The 22,656-nt window shown below is 40.7% G+C and overlaps 2 protein-coding genes across 4 annotated transcripts in view; both read right to left on the bottom strand.

The window, feature by feature from the left end:
• The window catches only part of FAM151B (family with sequence similarity 151 member B), a 62,247-nt gene extending 60,328 nt beyond the window's left edge, over nt 1-1,919 (bottom strand). For all 3 annotated transcript variants that reach the window (XM_075592266.1, XM_075592274.1, XM_075592255.1), the window contains exon 1: nt 1,729-1,919. Coding sequence is in view for 1 of the 3 variants with exons in the window: in XM_075592255.1 (XP_075448370.1) it covers nt 1,729-1,744 (16 nt within the window). In the remaining 2 variants the exon portion in view is untranslated. The remainder of the gene's footprint in view (nt 1-1,728) is intronic.
• A 5,516-nt stretch (nt 1,920-7,435) lies between these two features.
• Nucleotides 7,436-22,656, bottom strand: part of ZFYVE16 (zinc finger FYVE-type containing 16) — a 40,499-nt gene continuing 25,278 nt past the window's right edge. Inside the window, 5 exon segments of the mRNA XM_075592244.1 lie at nt 7,436-11,539; nt 12,237-12,404; nt 12,731-12,836; nt 18,537-18,699; nt 19,989-20,115. Of these exon segments, the coding sequence (XP_075448359.1) occupies nt 11,378-11,539; nt 12,237-12,404; nt 12,731-12,836; nt 18,537-18,699; nt 19,989-20,115 (726 nt within the window). The 3' untranslated portion in view covers nt 7,436-11,377.

The following is a 22,656-nucleotide window of genomic DNA, read 5'->3' as shown; positions in this document are numbered from 1 at the left end:
CCAGGATCTAGAGCCTAGTGATTAATCTTAAGCATTCTTATTTACTTAACCCTTTCAGTGATAAAGCAAGCCCGCTTCACCCATTTTGTGTGAATTGAATATTACCCTGTTGCTATTCAGTTTGTGTATTTCTTTTCCCCTTGTACTTAAAATAAATATTAAAAAAAAAAAACATTTTAGATCATAGAAAACCATCACAAGCCAGCCACTTGCTGTGACAAATAATATACTGTAGTTACATAGTAGCACAATATGTACCTGTTTGAAACTGCCACAAACAGAACAAGAGAGGAGCAATTGTTTGAGACACACAGTATTGCACTAAAACAGAGGGCGGCCAACTCCTGTCCTCAGGGGCCACCAACAGGCCAGGTTTTAAAGATATCCCTGCTTCAGCACAGGTGGCTGAGTCAAAGACAGAGATACTGACAGACACCTGTGCTGAAGCAGGGATAAAGCCTTAAAACCTGGCCTGTTGGTGGCCCTTGAGGACGGGAGTTGGTAGCCACAGATGCATTTACTAACACAGGACACATTGCATTTACTAACACAGGACACACTGCATTTACTAACACAGGACACACTGCATTTACTAACACAGGACACACTGCATTTACTAACACAGGACACACTGCATTTACTAACACAGGGCACACTGCATTTACTAACACAGGACACACTGCATTTACTAACACAGGACACACTGCATTTACTAACACAGGACACACTGCATTTACTAACACAGGACACACTGCATTTAATAACACAGGACACACTGCATTTAATAAACACAGAACACACTGCATTTAATAACACAGAACACACTGCATTTAATAACACAGGACACACTGCATTTAATAACACAGGACACTGCATTTACTAACACAGGACACACTGCATTTACCAACACAGGACACACTGCATTTACTAACACAGAACACACTGCATTTAATAAACACAGAACACACTGCATTTAATAACACAGGACACACTGCATTTAATAACACAGGGCACACTGCATTCAATAACACAAGTACACTGCATTTAATAACACAGGACACACTGCATTTAATAAACACAGAACACACTGCATTTAATAACACAGGACACACTGCATTTAATAACACAGGACACACTGCATTTAATAACACAGGGCACACTGCATTCAATAACACAAGTACACTGCATTTAATAACACAGGAAACACTGCATTTAATAACACAGGACACACTGCATTTAATAACACAGGACACACTGCATTTAATAACACAGGACACACTGCATTTAATAACACAGGAAACACTGCATTTAATAACACATGAAACACTGCATTTAATAACACAGGACACACTGCATTTAATAACACAGGACACAGTGCATTTAATAACACAGGACACACTGCATTTAATAACACAGGACACACTGCATTTAATAACACAGGACACACTGCATTTAATAACACAGGAAACACTGCATTTAATAACACAGGAAACACTGCATTTAATAACACAGGAAACACTGCATTTAATAACACAGGACACACTGCATTTAATAACACAGGACACACTGCATTTAATAACACAGGACACACTGCATTTGCACACAGCTGAAGTAAATGGGAGTTTGCTGCTTGCCACAGAGGCTGCTCAGAGCAAATATAGACCAAATTGAGGAAATACACCTGATATAGCGCTACATTGCAATTGTGCACAACAGTATACTGCTTACCATGATTCCTGTCCATGCCTCGGAGACCTATACAAGGCAGCTGTAATAATCACTGATTGCTAAGGGATCACAGCCCAGCTGATAAAAGGACACAGGAGCCGCTGTTACTGTGTGTTTGTTTTTAATCAATTAAAATCATAAAAGAAGGTAACACCTGATGCTACACAGGAAGAGGGGGGAACAGGCAGGCTCTGCGTGTAGTTTAAGGTAGCCAATGAGATTAAAGATTTCAGTGACCAATCAAGGCGTGTATTTGCCATCCAATCGCACTGCATGTCTGTCTCATAAGGATCTTTTATTGCAGGGGAAAGTACAGGTAACACCAAGTCCAACCCCTTTATTATAAATAGTACAGTGGTAAGAAACTCTGCCTTTGGTGCCAAAGGTCTGTACTTCAATTCCTGCCCTAAAGTGCAGATGAGATGTTAAACTGGCATTGTTATTAATAATAATAATAATAATAATAATAACTGCATTTAGATGTGCTGCAAGCATAAGAACCCATTGACAGAAGTGGTATTCTAACCATCACATGCCCTTTCAGCAAGTAGATGTGTACTTGCCCCTCCAAACATCAGTCTAATGGGTCAGTGTAAAATACGTTGAAGTGCTGCTAATGGCACACACATCCCAAAATGTGAAAGGACATAATGTTCCATGGACATGAATTGGGACAATAGGAGCCTTATGAGACGGAAACGCAACAAATAAAAATAAATAACCCGGGAAATTGGGATGTTTGCAAATTAGACTTTTTTCATCCATTGTCTTTAAAGGTTAATGTACCAGACTTATTTGTTCCTCTTCTGTCCTGTGCGCATCAGCTTGTGATTTTGGGAGCATGCAAAGGATCAGGAATTGTTTCGAATTCAAGCATGTATGGTATATATTATGATAGTGTAAATTGTGATAGCCATTATGGTTCTTCATACATATTATAATGTAGAGTGCTTTATAAACCTCATAGGTTGTATGGCTCTATAAAATGCAGGATTTTCTGTATTTCTACAACATTAAATATAAACAAATAAAAGTTTGCATATTGCAAAGTAAAAATGCAAGCTAAGGCCATACAGCTTCCGCTGGCGCGGAGGCGTGCGAAAGCTGTGACGTCACCCATGTGAAGCGGGTGTGTTTTCGGGCCATGGTAGGCGTGCCGTGGTGGGCGGCATGGAGCTGGTTCGCCCTTATTAGGCGAACCGGTCACGTGACCTGCCTATCGCGCCGAGAAATTAGTTTCAACTGATTTCTTGTGCAACGCGCGGCCTACGGGCACGATCAATGCCATGTGATTGCGCCTCTGCAAGGTCTGTGGCAGTATGGACCTGCCCTAAGAATAAAGATCAAGGATCCCGAGCTCGTGCTGTCTGATGTGCAGTGTAGGCAGAAGAAAGATCCCCTTGCTACTGGGCGCATGGAGTCACTCCCCAAGTACTCCTAAACAAGATAAACCTTCAGGCTCTCAGAAAAACAATAACAATATGCACAGTGCACCGGGGGCCAGTACAAATATAATATTAATTGCTGGCTCTCTGAACCGGACAAGTAAAATAACCAAACTAAAAAATATATATTCTAAACACAGTCACCTATGGTGACAAATGAAGCTCGTGAAACAAACTAAACCAGTTTTAACGCAAGGGTTTTATTTATTTTTAATACCATTAATCTACAATTCCTGTGTAATACATGAACTACTTCTCTAATCTTCAAAATGAGCATGATACGCAGAATATGTATGTCTAGTTTCTCCCACCAGTAATGTAGAATGTGGTGTAATAGATCAAGAAACTAGATGTATAGAAAGTGTATTTGAAATAGTCTTGTATAATAAGATGGTAGGCTCAGTTTTTGCCGGCTGACAAACTGTTCCGCAAGTATCCCTGGTTCAAATCCAGTCAGAAGCATCCAGTCTTGAACATTAGCCCTTCCTGTTCTGGTAGGTTAAGTAGGCGTTTGTTTCAAAATGGATTAGAAACCCTGGGAGAGTTAGGCTGAGTCCAGTGTGCCGCTTGCCGCACTTGGCACAGTCAGCACAATGAATTTTAATCGGTCCGGCCACACTGACGCGGCACGCGCTTGCCGAGACAGATAAAATCGTGTTTCGGTGCGCTGAAGGGTCACATGACCTCCACAGCCGATCAGCGCCAGTCACTGCTCGGCCTCGGACGCCCTGCTCGCGCTTACAAAAAAAATTTGCTGGAAAGCCGAACGCTCATGCTTGGAGACGTCACCACTCAAGCATGAGTGCGGTCAGCGGCACAGTGGATGCAGCCTTACATGTGTAGAGGTAAGGGAGGGGAAAAAAAGCGGAGCACCACAGCAGGCTGGACAATAGAAGCCGTAAAAAAAAAAAAAAAAATATTTAGAGAACCACATCCCCGCAGTCACTCTAGATCTCCCTTACCTCTATTCCAAGCACCGGCTGCAGCCCGCATTGGACGGGACTTTTGTACAAACGCCGCCATCTAGATTGTGGGATCAGAGGGGATCAAACATGAGTTCTTCGCTAAAATTTATCCCATCTCTGTGCCCGTTTGCCAGCAGTTTCATTGTTGACAAGGTGGTGTTTGGGACGTTTATCCCGTTAGCGCAGGCTCACGTAGCTGGGCTCCGGGATTCCCTCCCTTCAACTGCTCTGTCCTTCATCTGCTGAATTAGCTTCATACACGGGCACATTTCTCAGAAAGAGCAAAGTTTAACAGTGGTATATCCTGCCTCTGCTCAGGCACCTTATTGACTCCTTCACTTATCAAATTACTACATGTACAGTCAGTACCCATCTCTGACATACCTAGAGCATCAGCCTATTTTCAACCGGTTTTAACCGATTGGCTGACAAAGCCAGCCAATCAGAGGAACAAAACTACTCGGTGATCCAATGAGTAAAAAGAAAAACCGGAGAAAGTAAAATACAAAATAAACCATGTCAATCAGCACAGGGTGTTTCCCCATTTATTCCTGAGTTACGTGTGTAGCATAAGTCATACTAGGTTGTATCAGTCATTTCATGTTTTTCTACACCAGATTGACACTAATTTTGTTTTTAAAACATTAATATTGTGCTTTTTTCTAGCCAACATACAAAATCACCAAACACAAAATGCCTTTTCGATGCTAACCCATTAGCTGCCAGCCAAGGGCTAAGCATAGCAAATATATTTTAGCATAAATGGAGGAAAGTACTCTTGTGCAGCAAAGACTGTTAGCAGTTTGTTTCGTCCATAATACAAATTGCATTGTTCTGTATGGGCACGCAGCAAGCCAAGAGGGGAATTTTTTTTTATATATATATATATCTATACAGTATATATATTTTTTTTTAAACACTAGACAAACATGCCAAAGTTGTTTCATTTACCACAAAACGGAGTTTTAAAATTAACCATTTTATAAATTGTTCCACTACATATGTAGTGTATGTACTCAAGTGTAAATGTGGGTTACAGTACATCGGTAAAACAAAACGGTGTATGAAGCTGCGGTTAATGGAACATATGAGGAACATTAAAAATGTGCAAAAATTAATTGATAAACATATGCCCCTAATCCATCTTTTCAAGCACTTTCATGATAGTCATCAGTGTGACCCGAGTGGCATTTCCTTTATGGGCATTGAAGTTATCACTGCCAATCAGCGTTTAGGTAACAGAGATTTACGTTTAAGTAGAAGGGAGCAATTCTGGATCTATACCATGCAAACTAGATTTCCACATGGTCTTAATGATTACATAGAATTGGTTCCCTTCCTTAAAGAATAAATCGTTAGGTGAACAGTTGGGGTTTCTTTATGTGATCTATTTGATGTTTTAAAATTTTGAATAAATATGTATTTTTAAAATATTTTTAAATATATGTGTATAAATATGTATTAATAAAATATGGACATGATAGTTTATGGTTAGAAGTGCTGTGATTTATTTTTAAGGGCAATAGGTCAACTTAGAATTAAACATGGGACCTATCTATCATTATTGCTTCATTTCAATCTAGAATGTGGTTTTAACTATTTATATACGCTGTATGAGACTCCATTTCACTCTGTTTAAATTACATGTGCATCCACTTTCCTCATTAACGCTAGATCCATTGGCTGCTGCTCTGTATTTAAACTCCGGGGACAGCGCTATCACGTGACTCCTGACGAAGCACTACGTGCGAAACGCGTAGAGGTCACGTGGCGGCAGTTCCTGTGGAGTTTTGCAGTCGGTGGGAGCGGGTCTCCACGCATCTAGCAGGGTAAGTACTCAGACTGGTCCGGACCCTTTCTGTAGTACTAGCGAGATCTAGTGTTGACCCGGTGTTATCCCCCGATCATACTGGTGTGTGTACCAGTCATTCTAACGTTATTTGTATACCTTTTTCTTGTTTTTAATTAGTATCAGTGGATGCTATTTGCCCACTGTCCCTTTTTACTAATAAAGTGCTCATATCCCTTAGTGCGCCTGCCTGTCATTTGTTTTTCCTGTCTGTGAGCCCCCCTTGTGGGAGCTCACCTTTATAGGGGATGTGTGGAACCCCCCCAGAATAACTCCTGCAAGAGGGACACCATACAGTGACAACTTTAGCGCGGAGCAACACACTTCTTATATATATATATATATATATATATTTATTTTTTAAACACTAGACAAACATACCAAAGGCCAAATTCCCACAATTACTGTCTGCCAGCAAACACTGCTCAACATCCCACACGTGAAAATGTGATATACTCACGTTGTCATTTCAACATGCTTCGAACGCTAAATGTGCTATATCAGAAGCCATGACATACGCACGTTATCACATTTTCCCGTGTGGATATTGAGCGGCGTTTGCTGGAGGATACGGTGTGATAGTCGTTCCAGGGATTTGGCCTTTGCAATCCGCTCTGTATTTCCATCAAGGACGATGGAAAAACCTGCTCTATCACCCATGACGCACATCTGTACTTACCTGATTGGAAGTGTTTGCTATTATTGGTTACTGTGAAAACATTCTTTGATATTTATGTATGTTAAAATATGTACAGGTGGTACATGGGACATTAACTTTGTTAGAACCTACATGTTGGTAAAGGTCAGGATTTTTAGGTTGGTGGTCCTGTTAATAGAAGCAGTGTGTTATTTAGCAGCAATACGTTCAAAATCCTGTTTTCTATTTATTTATTTGTAAATACATCAGTTGTGCAGTATTAGATAATGCTTACTGCATTCTTTTTTTTTTTAATGTCCCATTATGCCCTTTTAAACAGCAAACAGGCCACCAAAATAAAACCAGCCGTTCTAAACAAGGGCAGGCAGCAAAGAGCTTGGTCAGGCTCGGGAGGAGAGGGCGTGAGCATAGGATGGTACCAACTTCGATAGTAGAACCCTTAAAAGGTCCTGCATTAGATGTCCCCAGGCTCACCTAACTAATACTCCTGAGCCATACGAAAAGATTTTACTCCTGGCCCCCAAGAATGTGCTTGTGCATTGTGGTTTAAAGTAGGTGCAGTGCAATAAAGTATTAGCAGGGCAATATGAGCTCATTTTATTTTTTTGGGTGTATCCCTGGAAATCACAATTCAGCCCATCAGTGTACAGTGGTGTGATGACTGAATGAGTATATAGCCTAAAGTGATTGGCACTACCTAAAAATAACCATCACGTCTTGTTCAGATAGAAACCCATGGTGCTCAGCACATTGACAAATACACAGTAGAAAAAAAATATGGTTGAAATGCTTTCATTACATAGATCTTTACTGTAGCAATTAGACACGAGGACAATTACATGAATAAAAAAAAAAAGCTCAAGGCTGCTCTTCATAAGAGATATGAACAGTTTATTACATACAAATTGCATTATTGTACACTGGATTACATTTTACAAATGGTCTAATACCCAAACAAAATTACATTTCAAAAAGGAAAATCAAAATAGAAGAAAAATGTTACCTCACCCCGTCAAAAAAAAAATTTGCTGGTTTTATATATTTTTTTATTTTCAATTATTTCTCCCGTGTGAATAAATGAAAAAAAGGTAAAAGGAGTTCTCATCTATTTTATAAGTCAGAGTACAGAGTGCTGGATGGACAATTACAAGGCTCCAACAATGCTAAAGGGGCAGACAGACGTGGGTAATGTTCTCCCAGTTAAAGCATGGAAAGCCCCAGATTCACGTAGAAATAGGCGTTAACACTATTATAAATGTGAAAGGTCAAAGCCATGTAACAACTTCGCTGATATTTCTAACAGTTCGAGATTAAGAATGTCTAACATTTAGACCCAATAAATCTAATCTCAGAAAGCACAAAAACATTAATACAATCTATTGCTTTCTTGAAAAGACTTCTTGGTGATCCATAGCCAACGGAGAAAAGAATGCAGCTGCGGTTTCAAAACTGCAAAGAAATGTGTCAGTGTTTTACCAATAACTATTGGAGGATTTCACATTGACATTTGATTAGGATGTAGAAGGCAAAACCGTAATCACACGTTTGATCGCTGTTGAACCCCCTCAGTTGTATTAGAGTTTCTAGGAAATTGACATGCATGTGGTCTTTTTAGGGCTATAACATTCGTTTCCACACAGGGTAACGTCATTAGGCAGGTCGAATATCTCATGCAGATGCTTAAAATGTGTAAATCCTAAAACTTCAGATTCTGAAGCTTTTTGTAGTACTGTATTTTGTTTATGTTTTTCAACACTATTTTGTTGTTCGTTTAACCAAGGGGTTAAATTAATATTGTGCTTTTACAATAAAACATACATAATCACATAGAAGGTATCTGAACAATGAATGCTGTAAAAATGGCTTTAGGTTTCAGTAACTTTGCTAAGCAGTTACGGACTGCAAAACAAGCAAAATGTTGCATTTGTTTTGCATGGCGAGACGAGTATTTTCAGTGCAGAAGAGGCAGAAGTGTCACTGCTAAGGAACCTCACACATTTCAGTTCCACATCGCAATATATAGCTCTGTAAAAGTCTGCAGCACTTTCTCTGCCACTTTTAACCCAATGCTTTGCAGGCGCTTCTGACAGTCAGTGCTAACAGTTGTTCTGGAATTTAAAGTAAGCCTTAAAGCTTAGACAGCAAAACGTACAAGGACACGTGACATAACACTAATATTAGGGGCTCCTATCTAAATGAAATGAGGCTGCAGTTAAGCCATTTAAGAAAATCATGCTATTCAATATTTCTCAAAAATGTTAAAGTACTGCCTACTGGGGAAAAGCATAACGAGACAATTGTAAAGTACGGTTGGCAAAAAACAAACAAAGTGCCAATAACCCTACAATGTACAATCCTACAAAGTAAAGACACAAAACTTCTGAACACTTACAGGTCTTCCACAGGTCCACCAAACCTATTTAACCCAATTGTCACATATGCAGTGAATAAACTATACACAAGGACTTCTGATAAAGGACATGTAAATGAGCATGCTGAGCAGATCACTCCTCTTCCCATCTATCTGTATGAAATTAATCTCAACCTGTAGTTGTATCACTGATGTGAGTGAGGCATTGGAGTGAAGCAGATTAGGAGGACCTGTGGGTGACATACTGTATACAGTCAAGGCATCCAGGAGTTTCTGGTCTTTGCCGCACTATGAAACAGTAACAATATACCGCATATGCTCCTGAGACAAATGGGAAGGTAGAGGTGTGAAGAAATATTTTCAGATTATGCAATGTTGGCCATTTTACCATAGGGAATACAGAAAACAACTGATGCACACTGATGTGCTGTTGCACTACTCTGCAAAGATGCACATCAATAATATGAACCTTGAACCTACATATAATAAACCATGGGTGGCCACCTCCAGTCCCAAGTGCCACCAACAGGTCAGGTTTTAAAGATCTCAATACTTCAGCACAGGTGGCTCAACCTATGCTGAAGCAGGGATATCCTTAATACCTGGCCTGTTGGTGGCCTTTGAGGACTGGAGTTGGTCACCCCTGTAATTAACTATAGCAAACAGAATCTTGCTTTACACTAGGTAACTGTGCCAGTGCACAAGGTGGGCTTTTTATGAATATTTAATCCATGACCATGAAACCAGGGTTGGTCTTAATCCACCGGTTTGAAATAAAGAAAGATAATTTTTTTTGAGTCGTCAGACTGAAGGCAATATATTTTTTCCTGAAAGTAACCACATTTAATGACAGGGATGCTGTCGTGCAACACCCACTTCACATACAATCATTTTTACGTTTAGATGTATACCCAACAAAAGAATGAACTGCTACATACAGAGTGTAACGGAGTTTAAACTAATACAAAAATATATATTTGCCTTTCCTAAATTATTGCTTGTACAATCTATTATAAATATAAAGTAACAGGTCATCTATTCCATACAGTATGTTTATCTAAATATATATATTTGTCATATAAAGTATATTAAAATTAACCCCTCAGGCTCCGTATGGGCCCGCAGCCCACTGGCATTAAAGGGATTCATTTTACAATCACAAAACAACACACAGTGTTATGATTAAGAGCACACCATTAAAGCTCATGTACAGATTACGGATTTCAGAGCAGCTCTGAGGTGCACAATCAAAAAAACTGTGCTAGGAAGTAATATATACACACGTCAAAACAGAAATGTTTTAAAGGACAATCATGTGTTGTCAATATGCAATCTGTGCTAAACACAATTACGAACCAAGACTTACTAGAGTTACTACATTTTAGTGCATGGAAATGGATAAAATGGTGAGCTGAGGCTTAGCATTGTTTAGTAAACCTGGGAATATGAGGTCACTCAGCACTGGTTTGATATGCACTGCTGAAAAGCAAAACGGAGAGGTAGATGAAAAAACTGAAGCAAAACGCCTTTTAATCACCATTAAAGAAATCAACACGAGCACCTAAAAGTTACAAACCCTAAAGCACAGTGCAGCAATGTTATTTTTTTTTGCAGAATGAGTTTGAAAAGTTGCTGTGTGATATACAGAGATCAGAAAGAGACAGCTGATGTAGTGTTTGGGCTTAATCAATATTCATATCGTGGTCCATTAGAGAATCTGTGAAATGTTCTGCATACAGCTTCTTCATCACTTAAGAACTTAATCAATGTTATCTCATGTAAAATCAACAGCAGCTCGCATTACAAATATTCCTTTTTATCAGGAACATTACAATGCTTGGTTATCAAGAGTAGTGGATGCCACTGTTGATGCCGGCTGCAGATATATCACCTTGATCCAACTCAGATGGTGCCCACTCCAGGGATTGGAAAGATTTTCAGGCTGAGCAACCTGGGCTTTTATCTTCATCTTCATTTCTTTGCAGCCTAAGGCTCCTCTGACAGAGAAAGAGTTATCATTTATAGTGAACCCAGGTAAATTAAATACTAATCGCTTAGAGAGCCAAACTCCAAATGCCGAAAAGTATTAAGTGGCACAGCTGATTTCAATTCCATTTCTATCTTGTTTGTTTTCAACGATGAGGAGGTGCAGTTTAGTCTAAATAACCATTTCAAGTTTCTGAAATTCACTTTCATCATATCCCTTAACGATTAAACACTTGAGTGCGGGAAGGGCCAGAAATGCATTGAAAAGCAAATCTCCTCGACGTTTAAAGAATGACTGAGCTTGGTTTTAAAGCTTTGGTGTTTTGACCATTCCTTGACATAAACAGCATACTGCACTTGGAATTGTGGAGACGACTAATTGAGGTTTTCGATCAAGAAAAAGATCAGTTCTATCACCAGTGGTAAAATGCTGGTGTCTGATGTTCTGTTGTGGATGACTGGAATCAGGGCACTGTCAAGGTCATTCAAGTAAATCTGAGGAAGAGGTTGACCTCCTGATCCTACTCGGTACTCAACCTAAAAAAATAAATTAAAAAAAACATGAAGGTGCAACCCACACACACAAACACACACAAACACATCAAAATTAAGTGAACACTTTCACTGTCAGATAATCCTGAAAGTGATTTGCAATGTGTCATGAGCTTAAATGAATCCACGTTAAAGTGGATAGGAAACAAAGTGATGCACTGTGAGCTTTTTTGTATGTCATTACCCAGAATCTCTGGCGGCAGCAGCAGGTTCATTGTATGCTGTGTCATTATAGGGTAAAACTGGTTTGGCGGTCTGTCTGTGACATGTGAATGTGCTCATAAGTGTTCTCTATCATTACTAAACTTTGTAAGAAAGTACAATATGGCTGCTGTTTTGTCTCATCGGAAGCAATAGTTTGGCTGTGTTGACCAAATGATGTTTTGGAGGAAGGTATTTAAAAAAAAAATGTTTTAAGAGACTTGAATTTATATTCCACTTTTTTTTTTTTTATAGATAAACGTTTAAATGGGTGCCCATGTCTAGGTCATAAAGGATAATGTATGGACAGTCACACGCTAGAAACGTGTTCTTCCAAAGGGCTTTAATATCAGCATATGCAGCTTGAGAAATCCAGGCTGGGACAAGGTGATTTCTCAAATTGCGTATACTTTGGAAACATGACATTTGTCAATCTTCCATATTTTATTCGTAGTTTTTATAGAAACAGAGCAACATTTACCATGTCAATATCCATGGATACTCTCAGACCTATCTTATTCATTCCGCTGTTCTTCAAGGTTTTGATGTGTGGACAAAGAGCAGCTCCACAGGCAGTGGCAATCTCCTTCGCAAACTGAGAGTGAGCTACTGCACTGGTCGGTTCACAGTCCCTTAGTAGATAGAACACCTAAAAACATTAAAAAAAAAAAAGACAAGGATTGACTGGAGTTAGCTGTAACAATTTGTAACGGAAGACAAATCATTTCACATTGCTTCCTGCATTTTGCTCCTCTGTACAAGTCTGTCCCCCTTTCTGGAGTTACAGAACGGATGCAGAAAGAACCTAAATGTTTCCTGTAAACTATCGCATACATTTCAGACAGAAGAATCTACTGCGCATACTGATTTCAAAGAGGTGAACTTATATATGCATACACGCCTTACAAAGCAAAATAAATAGTACTTAACAGTAGTAATTACTTTTTTTATATGTGCTCCATTTAATACGCTTACCTCTGTACATTTCACAGTTTTGTCATGGGCTTCAAAGTCTGCTTCCTGCAAAAGTCTTTCACTTGGAACTCCTTCCATTGACTGTCCATCTATTGGGCTTGTAACCCTACACACAATGAGAAATTCAACAGTTCTTGAGTATCAGAAGGGCATGAAAAATGTCACAAGTATTTTAAGAAAGGCCTTATCTTCGTGTTTCCATGGTAACCAAATATCATCTCTAATCTTTCATAATAAAACGGTTGGCGCATTTTTTTTGTGCTTTGTTTTCAACTTAAAACGCCAACATACAAACATAGAATAATAAATCTTAAGAAAAGTGAATTCCATAAAATCTGTAAAAAGTAGAAAATGTATACAATTTACCGTAATTTTCGTTTCCCCGAGAGTGAGTTCAGCCATGGCAGTGCTCAGCAATGGGTTAAGATCCACCCTCCAGCTGAGATAGATTTCTGTCCTACCTGTCGGAGGACCATAAATAGTCCCTCCTTTTCTCCCCAGGTAGTCTCAGTATAAAAACTTTGGGAGGGGATTGGTGAGCACTGCCATGGATGGACGCTCCAGGAAAAGAAAGATTACGACAATTTTCTATTTGCCTGGTTGTACCCATGGCAGGGGTCACTAATAGGACGTGCCAAAAAGAGGGGTGGTGGGTGGTCCTAGAATGAACACCACTCTCCTTGTCACTCAAGTAGAATCTTTTAACTGGTGACAATTGACTGCCGGGCCCTCCTGCCAAAGCATGTAACTGCTGAGCCATGTATATCCAAAGAGTAGTACTTAAGACATACTAATTTAAGTCCATATTGACGCAGTGTCAATCTACAGGGGAAGCCTGCACCTTTGCTGCCAAGAACGTAGCACTGTCTCTCGCAGAATGAGTTTTTTGGATAGCATAGATCTTGATAGCCATTACGATCTAGCGACTTATCGTACACTGAGGCTGCTTGTCCCTTCCTTGATCCCTTTGGCAGGATGAACAGCCTATCTGACTTCCTAAATCTTTCCATTCTGGGAAGGTAGAGTTTTAAGCACCTTACCACATCTAATGTGTATAGAATCCGTTCGTCATTTGACGGTTTTGGGCAACATGAGGGTAATATTACCTCCTGGTTGAGATGGCATTTTGGGTAATTAGAGTTTAACTGGCCTCAAGACTATCTTGTCTTTATGGAAGATAATGAAAGGTTCCCTTCCCAACAAGGCCTGTAATTTCCCAATCCTGCGTACCAACGTCACTGCTATCATTTAACAGGACTGTCTTAAATGTTGGGTCCATATCTGAAGCTTGAAAAAGTGTGGCTCCAAGGGGCACCCGTTACAGCCAGTAATATGAACGGTAAATCCCAAGCAGGAACGGGGTCCTTATTGTGGTCTGATTCTCTTCAGAGCTTGGGAGAAAATCGACCTATGGCAGCTGTGTACTTTCCTAGCAGTGCTGACACCTGTACCACCAAGTGAGCTAGTGTAGAGTCCCAGCTCTAAGACCCTATTGCAGGAACTCCAGAATTGTGAGAGTAGGAGGTACCAAAAAGCTTACATTGGTGTCAACACCACAGATGGAGTCTTTCCGATTCTATGGTACACTGTAGAAGTAGTTTTCTTCCTTGTCGCCATCAAGGTTTGTCTTTTTCCCTGCAATATGAACAGCTGTAAGGTCTGTTAAATGATGCTCTGCCCAGTTGAGAATCTGGAATAGTTCCTGCAGGATTACGAGACATCTTGTGCCTCGTCGCCTTATGCAGGTCACCGTCGTTCAGCTGTCTGACCTAACCTTCACGCTGCACCTTCGTAACAAGTGCCTTAACACACCATTACCGCTCTCAATTCTAAAAATGTCTACCGACGATTCGTGCCTTCCGATATAGAAAGCACGCGCGCGCGCAAGGGAAATGGCCTGAGTTGGGCACCCCAACCTGTGTCATTTGCATCTGTTGCAAGTACGAGCCAGACTTGTCCTACAGCGGACAACCTGTTTTAGATTTCTGTCGCATTCCCACCATTTTAAGGATTTCCTTACATCTTGCGGTAAATTCAATTGGACTAGGCTTGTTGACCGTTTATGCCATTGGTGTAAGACGTTCTGTTGGAACATTCCTTTATGCCACCTGGCCCATTTTAACCACCTGTATGGCTGCAGATAGGCACTATCAGCCTCATGCATTGTCGAACCCAGTCATGGATTTCTGGCTCTGGCTGCTCTGATCATCTCCATCAAAACTTTCCCTGTTACCGGAGGGAAGAAAAATCAATCCCAGTTGCGCCCTGAACTGCATTCCCAAGAATCTTAAGTTGGATCTAGTTAACTTTCCTCAGTGTTGACTAGCCAGCCATGATGATAGGTGCTGGAGCAACTGGACTCTGATCCGAACTTTTATTAGAACATCATCGCTGTAGTGGAATATTTGTATTCCCTCCTTAATTCGGGGATGTTTTAACACCTTTGTGAATGTTCTCGGCAAAGTCGAGAGGCCAAAGTGAAGTGCCTTGAATTTGATGGTGCTTTACCCCTATCAGAAATCTTAGATACATTCGGTGCCTACCATAAAGGCATGCGTAAGTAAGCATCTTTCAGATCTACTGACACGGGCCAGTCTCCCTGGTACACTGTTGAAATAATGGTCTTGCGGGACTTCAACTTGAACCACCTTAGTTTGAGCAGTTTGTTTACTGCCCTTAGGTCTAGTTTGGACCTGAATGTTCCATTCGCCTTCTTTACGAGGAACATTGTAGAGAACAAGTAGATACCTCGCTATTTCTCGTAGCGGAACCGGTTGGATCACTCTGTTATTCAACAGCTGTTTGACCCTGCTGGTTAGGCCTGCCAGGCCAGCTTGTTTCCTGGATGCCAGCATCTTATAAACCAGTGTCTTCCGGATAACATCTTTGACTCCAGACAATATCCCCTACAGACAATGTTAAACATACAGGAATCTGCAATAGTTTGCACCCAAACATTCTGAAATTGCTCGACTCCCAACGTGGGATGTTCAAGCTCTCTTCATCTCAATGCTACTTCCTAGTGGCTCTATATTAGGGTCCACTTTTTCTTGACCCCCGAACAAGAGCTCTGATCTATGTGCCAGGAGGTTGCTCAAGTAACGCCCTCCGGGCCTATAGGCTCTCATGCCTCGGTCGTTAGCCCTCATTCATACTTTAGATATGGGGTATCAAATACTTTCTGTTCCTGTGGGAAAAACAGACTTGCCTCTGGAGGTTCTCTCAATGATGGAATCTAGTGTCCTGCAAAACATGATGTCCCTCGAAATGCATTTAACACCGATTATGCTTTGATGACAAATCTGCCTGCCAAGGTCTTAGCAAAATCACTTTTCTGGCTGCAACAGACTGCCATTGAACTTGTTGCTAGCTTAACTGAATCCAGCAATGCTTCACTCATGATACTGATGTTATAGCTATGGAAGCTCTGAAAGCTGTGCCTCTGCAGTAAACAACAACTTCAAGGCATCCTCCATCCACTGCATCTCGAAAGGAGGCTGCGTTGTATGCCGGCAGGGTTGTTAATCTAGCTTCGGCTTCTCCTCAAATGGGTACCTTTTTATTTTTTTATTTTTATTTTTATAATGTCATGGTCAAGGATACCTTTTTTGGTCGGTTGCTACCACTCCACTTTGATCTTATCCTTCACCCTATCGTGAAACAGGAAGGTTCTTGGCTTCCTATGGAGGCTCCTGAATAGATGATCCCATGGCCCCCAAAGGGGAATGCTTGTCCTCAAGCTGGAAAATCTCTCTTAGGCTAAGGCCCCGCTCCCTCAGTCAGTGCGCCCGCACTGCAGACAGGCGGGGCGCTGACAGGCACAGACCGCGATATGCGGTCTGTAGGGAGCCGGAGCGGGGGGCGTGGTTTGAGCGGAGGGACCCGCTACTTCCCCCCAGTCTGCAGGAGGGAGCTGCTGCGGGCTGCTGAATCCCTCCCCCTTCCCCCACAAATGTGACACACACACACACCACCCCCTACCTTGTGTAGGAAGCAGTCCGACAGCTCCCGCTCCCGCCACGGATAGGCTCATCAGCGCACCACGTCACCGCTCGGGATCACAATTTTCTTGCATCCCCTGGCGGCTGACGCGTCACAGCGCGTATTGAGCCGTGCAGCGAGGGGGGACTGGGACCTGCTCAGAAGGATTCCCCTCCTGGTGGGGAACGCTCACGCGGCCGCCCGCTGTCTTGAGAAGCCAGTCAATGAGCATGAGAAAAGGAGGGCGAGTCATCTGCCGAAAAATCATTATCTAATGATTCTATGTCCAGCTCCTTTTGCTGAATTGTTTGTTCTCTTAATTCCCAGAAGAGTAGTCTTGCGGTTTTACCAGGCTGGTATCTAATCTTGTGCATTTTTTTTTTTTAACCTCTGTGTGCAGACTTGAAATAGGCTGCCTCAATATCCTGAGATGCTGTGTCTTTCATCAAGGAAATATAATCTGACATTGGTTCAACTGGATCTTTTGCAGATATTTATTTTTTAAGTGTTGGCTTATCACAAGCAGCATAACGTCTTGCGGCTTTTTTCCTAGTTTCCTAGTTGCTGGCTCTTGCTCTGGTCACTGGATCCTCCTGCTGTGATCCTGGAGCACGGACATAATATAAATATCAGTACTAATATAGCAATCTGTAGAGGGTGGGTGCTCCAAAGACGGTGAAATCTTCATGCAATTAAATCCATGAGTATAGGGCTCCTATCAAAGACTATACTACGGAGTGGGTAAATGATAAAGTGTGATCTGTGAGTGACCAGTCAAAATATAATATAACTTCTCCTGAAGGAAACAATCAAAAATGCTCAATATCACCTTGATGTAACCTCATTGGAGGAAATCAAATATGTCCTGGTACTCATCCATATCCATAAATCACAAAGAATATCTTAGAACAATCTTACCCACTCCTTGAGTCTTGAAGAGTCCGCAGTGGCGTGCCAACCTCTGATGCAGAACTCCAATGGTAGAGAAAAGAAGAACGCAGCGCACTTGCCAGGGAGTCAGGTGGTATAAAAATAAAAATCTATTTATTCAGTACAAAAAAAAAACATCACCCAAGGAGGTGAAAAACCCTCCTACACGTTTCAGACAAGTGTCCTTTATCAAGGAGTATAAGCTTATACGGTCACAAACAAGTGCGAGTGATAAATTGAGTGTTTATCAATGTAATCCGTTTTTTTATTTATTTATTTTTTAAAGGGTTGAGCTTTTGTAGTACATAACATTGACCATTTAGATTTCAGCTGTGGAGAATTACAATCTCTGAAGTAGTCACCTTTAAAATATTTATAGTTATAAGTCCTTTCATTGGCCAATACCTACATTCCTTTAAGGACTACAGTACCCAAACACAATGCATCATCAACGGGCTTAGTTTATATCCGACAAAGCATTTGATTGGGCTGTTTTCGGACAACATTCACAAGGCTGTCTTTTAATATTCGGAGTATTAACATTTAAAATCGGAAAACACAAAAGGCCTTATTCCTGCAGCTATGATAGTGGGGAAGCTCTTACTGTGGTCAGCATTACCACAGTTTAATGAATTATGGCCAAAAAAATTCCCCCCTTTAAGGATATCCTTAGAGCTGAAGTTAACGGTTACAATAAGTTGTTTTTATACACCAGCCTCAGTTAAAGTATAGATCAGCATTCTTAAACTGGACATGCATTAAGTATGCCAAAAGCAGACTGCAAACCAGACAATTCCAGTATGTTAAAAAAAAAAATTACAAATTACAAAATCCTTCAACAGAGCTCATTAAAGACAAAAGAAAAACAAGGTTATATACTCTCGTTCATTTTTACCCTTTGTTTTCTTTATCTTCTGTCTCCACCCAGCAAATGGTAACATCTTCAGTCAAATCGGCTGAATCTATTTTTCCACACGCTATTCGGAAGTCCTTCTTGTCTCTCAGAGCTTGCCGCAATGCTTCCATCATCTCTTGAGTTATTTGTACCATTAGACCATCTAAGTAATGTACACGTTAGAAGAACATGGAGGCCGGGAATAAAAACAATCCAGATCATTCACACCCAATCACAGAAAGTGATTATTTTATCACGACATTAACATGTTCCACTGTCTAGAAGAATCGCACAGATCTCCACCCCAAAAAACTATTCAACCACTACGGATCCTTGCCAGGATTAATTTGTATAGCACTTATCATTGCTATTGCTTAAAGACATCAAAATAACAAACAAAAAAAATGGTATATAGACTGAAGTGAGGTTTGGCAACAGTAATTGTCAGAAACAGTAACAATTTTTTTATGGTGTTTGCAATACAACACCACTGTACATGTTTTTACCACACCCTATATGGCTTTCTTACTTTACTATTAGGGACAATTGCGAATAGCTGTTTAAGCCATAACTGCATGAAAAATTTGTTGGAGGTGCTCAGCTGGTGCTGGGAAATGAAAATGAACAGGGAAAATCTGCAATATGATTATCACTATTGGATGTTTCACGTATGCGGCTTTGCTTGAACGCTTTTATAATCAGAAGGGCAGCATCGCACTGTGCTGCAGAAACAGTCTGCAAAGGTTTAGGAGTACCAGATAATCTGTGCCACTAACAACTGAACCGTCTGTCATCTCCAGGGCAGAAGCTGGAGGTGCAATCCCCATACACCATTTTTGGAGAGATTTGTGTGTGTCATGTTTTGGTAAACCTTTTTACCACTGTACAGTAACTAGTCTCTAGCACTGCAGAAATATCGATGTCATTTTTAGTCTTGGGCCCCTATTTGATATGCTGTGATGACACTTCTCCATGTCAGTGAAGTTCTGATCTCATTCAAGTGGTCTTGCTGGCTTGTGTCTGACTTAATGTACATAACCTGAATACCAACAAGAAATTTTAAAATATAAAAGTAGGCAGTGTTGCAGCATTTTGTTTTTATGGATGGACTGAACGTTTGAAAGAGCTCTACTCTACTGCAGAATCAAAACAATGCACTGACATTTTTGTAGGTCATAACCTTTATCTAAATGAAATTAAACAAGCATTATTTGCTTATGAAATAACTAGGAATATATATGCAATGTAGGATCAAAGGGTTTATTTGCCAATGTATTAATCGCATTATTGAAACAAGAAATATTTATTGGCAAAATAAGAAACTTTCCTACAGATCAAGAACTCTGGAAAGCAAAAACATATGATCAGCAGTGAAAGAGTGAGTGAGTGAAACCCTACAGTAAAACAATACACCATTCCATAATTATTTTACATTTATAATCAAATACATACCTTCAACTATACTAGACTTTGCAAGGAACCCTGATGAGGTTTTCAGTGCTCCATTGAAAACAACAAAACTTGCCCCTGTAACTACAAGGGAAACCATGAAATTAGTAAAGCAGTTTACCAAATAAATGTGCATCGTCCAGGAACAAAACTACATATATATCCAAATGACTGTCATGCTCAGCCTGCTGCACCCTTCACGAGTCAATCTGTGTCGCTTTCCCCCAGTTTATGTGCATTGAGAAGCCTCTTCCCTTGGGAGCGGCTCAGTGAATAAAGACACTGACTCAGTCATTGTTTATAGAGTTTGAGCCTGGTTCAATTCCCAGTGTGAGCACCTTGTGATCTTGGGCAAGTCACTATCTCCCTGTGCCTGTAACCATCCTGGGTGCTGCATACCACACACTATACTGTAATTGTGAAGCACTTTGAGTTCTATTGGGAGAAAAGCACTATATGAAATAAACTATTTAATATATTTTTTTATTATTATATCCCCTTGTCAGCCCTGTTGTGATATATACTTTATGGTGTTTTAAAGTGCTTACATACATGTTTTAACTCTTGTGCATTTCCTCAGTGGATGTCCTAGCTAGCTCTGTATTGCTTTTTCATTGTGGAAAAATGTGTCCTGTTGTGCTGGAATGGTCATGGCATGCGCACCCTTCTCTGCAGACTCCTGGTGCGGGAGGGTCCCCAGGAGGGCTCTGCTAATTTAAACGCTGTCAACTGAGGTGCTCTCCTTGGATCCTGGTCCTATACTGCTGCCCAATTGCGCACATAGGGGAGTTGAGGTATACCCCACAGGCATTTGTTTAAAATGCAGCACCCTGATTGGTTGCCAATTATGGCTTACCCAGCAACTGCCAAACCGCTCCCCTACTTGAAGTTCTCCACTCACCGCTGCCAGGATTCACCAAGCTTTGTGCGGTCTCCATTGCAAGTGTTAGGCTTTTATGTTTCCGCTTTTTATTGTACTGTAAATGTTTGGATTGTCCTCGTTATGGTGATGTACTTTTTCTATTAAACTTTTAGTTTAATAGCTCTGTTCAAGGACTGATGTCGAGCTTACATTCCAGTGCAACTATTTTGATGGTATTTCTATTGCTAAGGGGTTTTTGTGCTTTTTTTCCTCCCCTAGGACCTGGATTCAAATCCTTGTGGGGCTAGTGTGAGATAAAAATGACTTAAAAAGAACTAAATTATGTGTTTCTATGCCTGGGCCTTGGGTGCGTGTTCAGAAACTCTGGGGGTCTCTGGAGCCAAGCTCCCGCAATAAACCACTAGTGATTATAGCGGTTTGTAAGGTGGTGTAGTCCCAGGGCGGGTACCTTGGTAGATAGGAGCTAGGCTCCTTCCTACCATCCTAGTCGGTATAGGCTAGGATTGATCTGTTCTGTGATCTACATATTATAATAAACAGAGATCTATACCAAGCTATAGAGATGCAAACTTATTACAGTCACCATATCACATAGTACACATTAAGACGTTTGAAAGGTTAGATAAGATTCTATGTAAACAAAAGGGTATGCTGCACACCATAAATACATACAGTTTTCCAATGCTGCAGGGTCAAGGAGAACCTGTCAGGGTTATTCCAGGTCTATGCTAAAGAAAATCCAAAGCTCTACGGATTTGATAATGAAGCTAATACATGCCTAGTCACCTGAAAAAGACCTGTTCAGGTCGAAACGTTGTGTGACACAAACAAATAGCTTTATTATCAAATCCGTAGAGCGTTGAATCCATTTTTCTTTAGATAAGATTCTAAGCACGTCGGGATCAATGAGCATTGTTAAAGTAAATGCAAAAAATGAGGTTTCTGCGCTCGTGCTGTTCACTATAGAATCCGTAATCTGCTTGCAGCTGTAAACGCCAGGAGCCCCTTCTCTACTGCTCCTAATTAAGGCGAGCCCCCCTCACAACAACAAAACACACCAGGCGCAAAAGCGCACCGCGGATTAGCATAAATTTAATGATTAGTCACAATGACCACAGAAAGATGCAAAGATTATTACTAAACACCACACACAAAAAAAAAAATAAAAAAAAATAAAAAAAAAGAGGGGGGATCCCACAGATACTACCCCTAGGTACCAGCTTCAAAGTGAAGCACACAAACATAAAAACAATTGGTAGAACCACCCTGTAACAGGGGAGTTATCCCTGTTCAAGTAATGTGCCTCTAATCCAGCAGTGTGGTGGTTAACTGCTGGTAGTCAATTAACAAACACCACCTGCCTGATTAGATTGCTTACAAAAGCCTGTCTTTTGAGACAGGAAGTGAGACTCCTTCGCTCATAACTGAGCTGACCTTGGAGACAGAGCAGAGATTGTCTTTGACTCTCACAACTTGTCTTGAGCCCTGCCAGAAGAGACAGCAGAGCTGCTTTCAAGACACAGGGAAAACTTCTAAACCTGAATGCTGACACATTCCCTGAGGAAAAGGGAGCTGAACCAGGGACAGAGAAGATTTTCCCTCCAAACCACAAGGAACAGATAAGACTTTCATTTATGAGACTTCTTATATCTGCTTATTTCATGCTATATGTTTTGGGGCTGGGAGACATGCTTATCTAAGGGAGTTGTGAACTGCATAGTATTTCACTAGAAATACTCCCAAGTGAACAGCTTTGTTTACCCCTTGTTTGGATGGTTTCCTGATGTT

This window comes from Ascaphus truei, chromosome 1, assembly GCF_040206685.1.
Source record: "Ascaphus truei isolate aAscTru1 chromosome 1, aAscTru1.hap1, whole genome shotgun sequence".
NCBI classification, from domain to species: domain Eukaryota; kingdom Metazoa; phylum Chordata; class Amphibia; order Anura; family Ascaphidae; genus Ascaphus; species Ascaphus truei.
The sequence above is the reverse complement of the archived record's forward strand: the minus strand, read 5'-3'. Positions and strand labels throughout refer to the sequence as shown.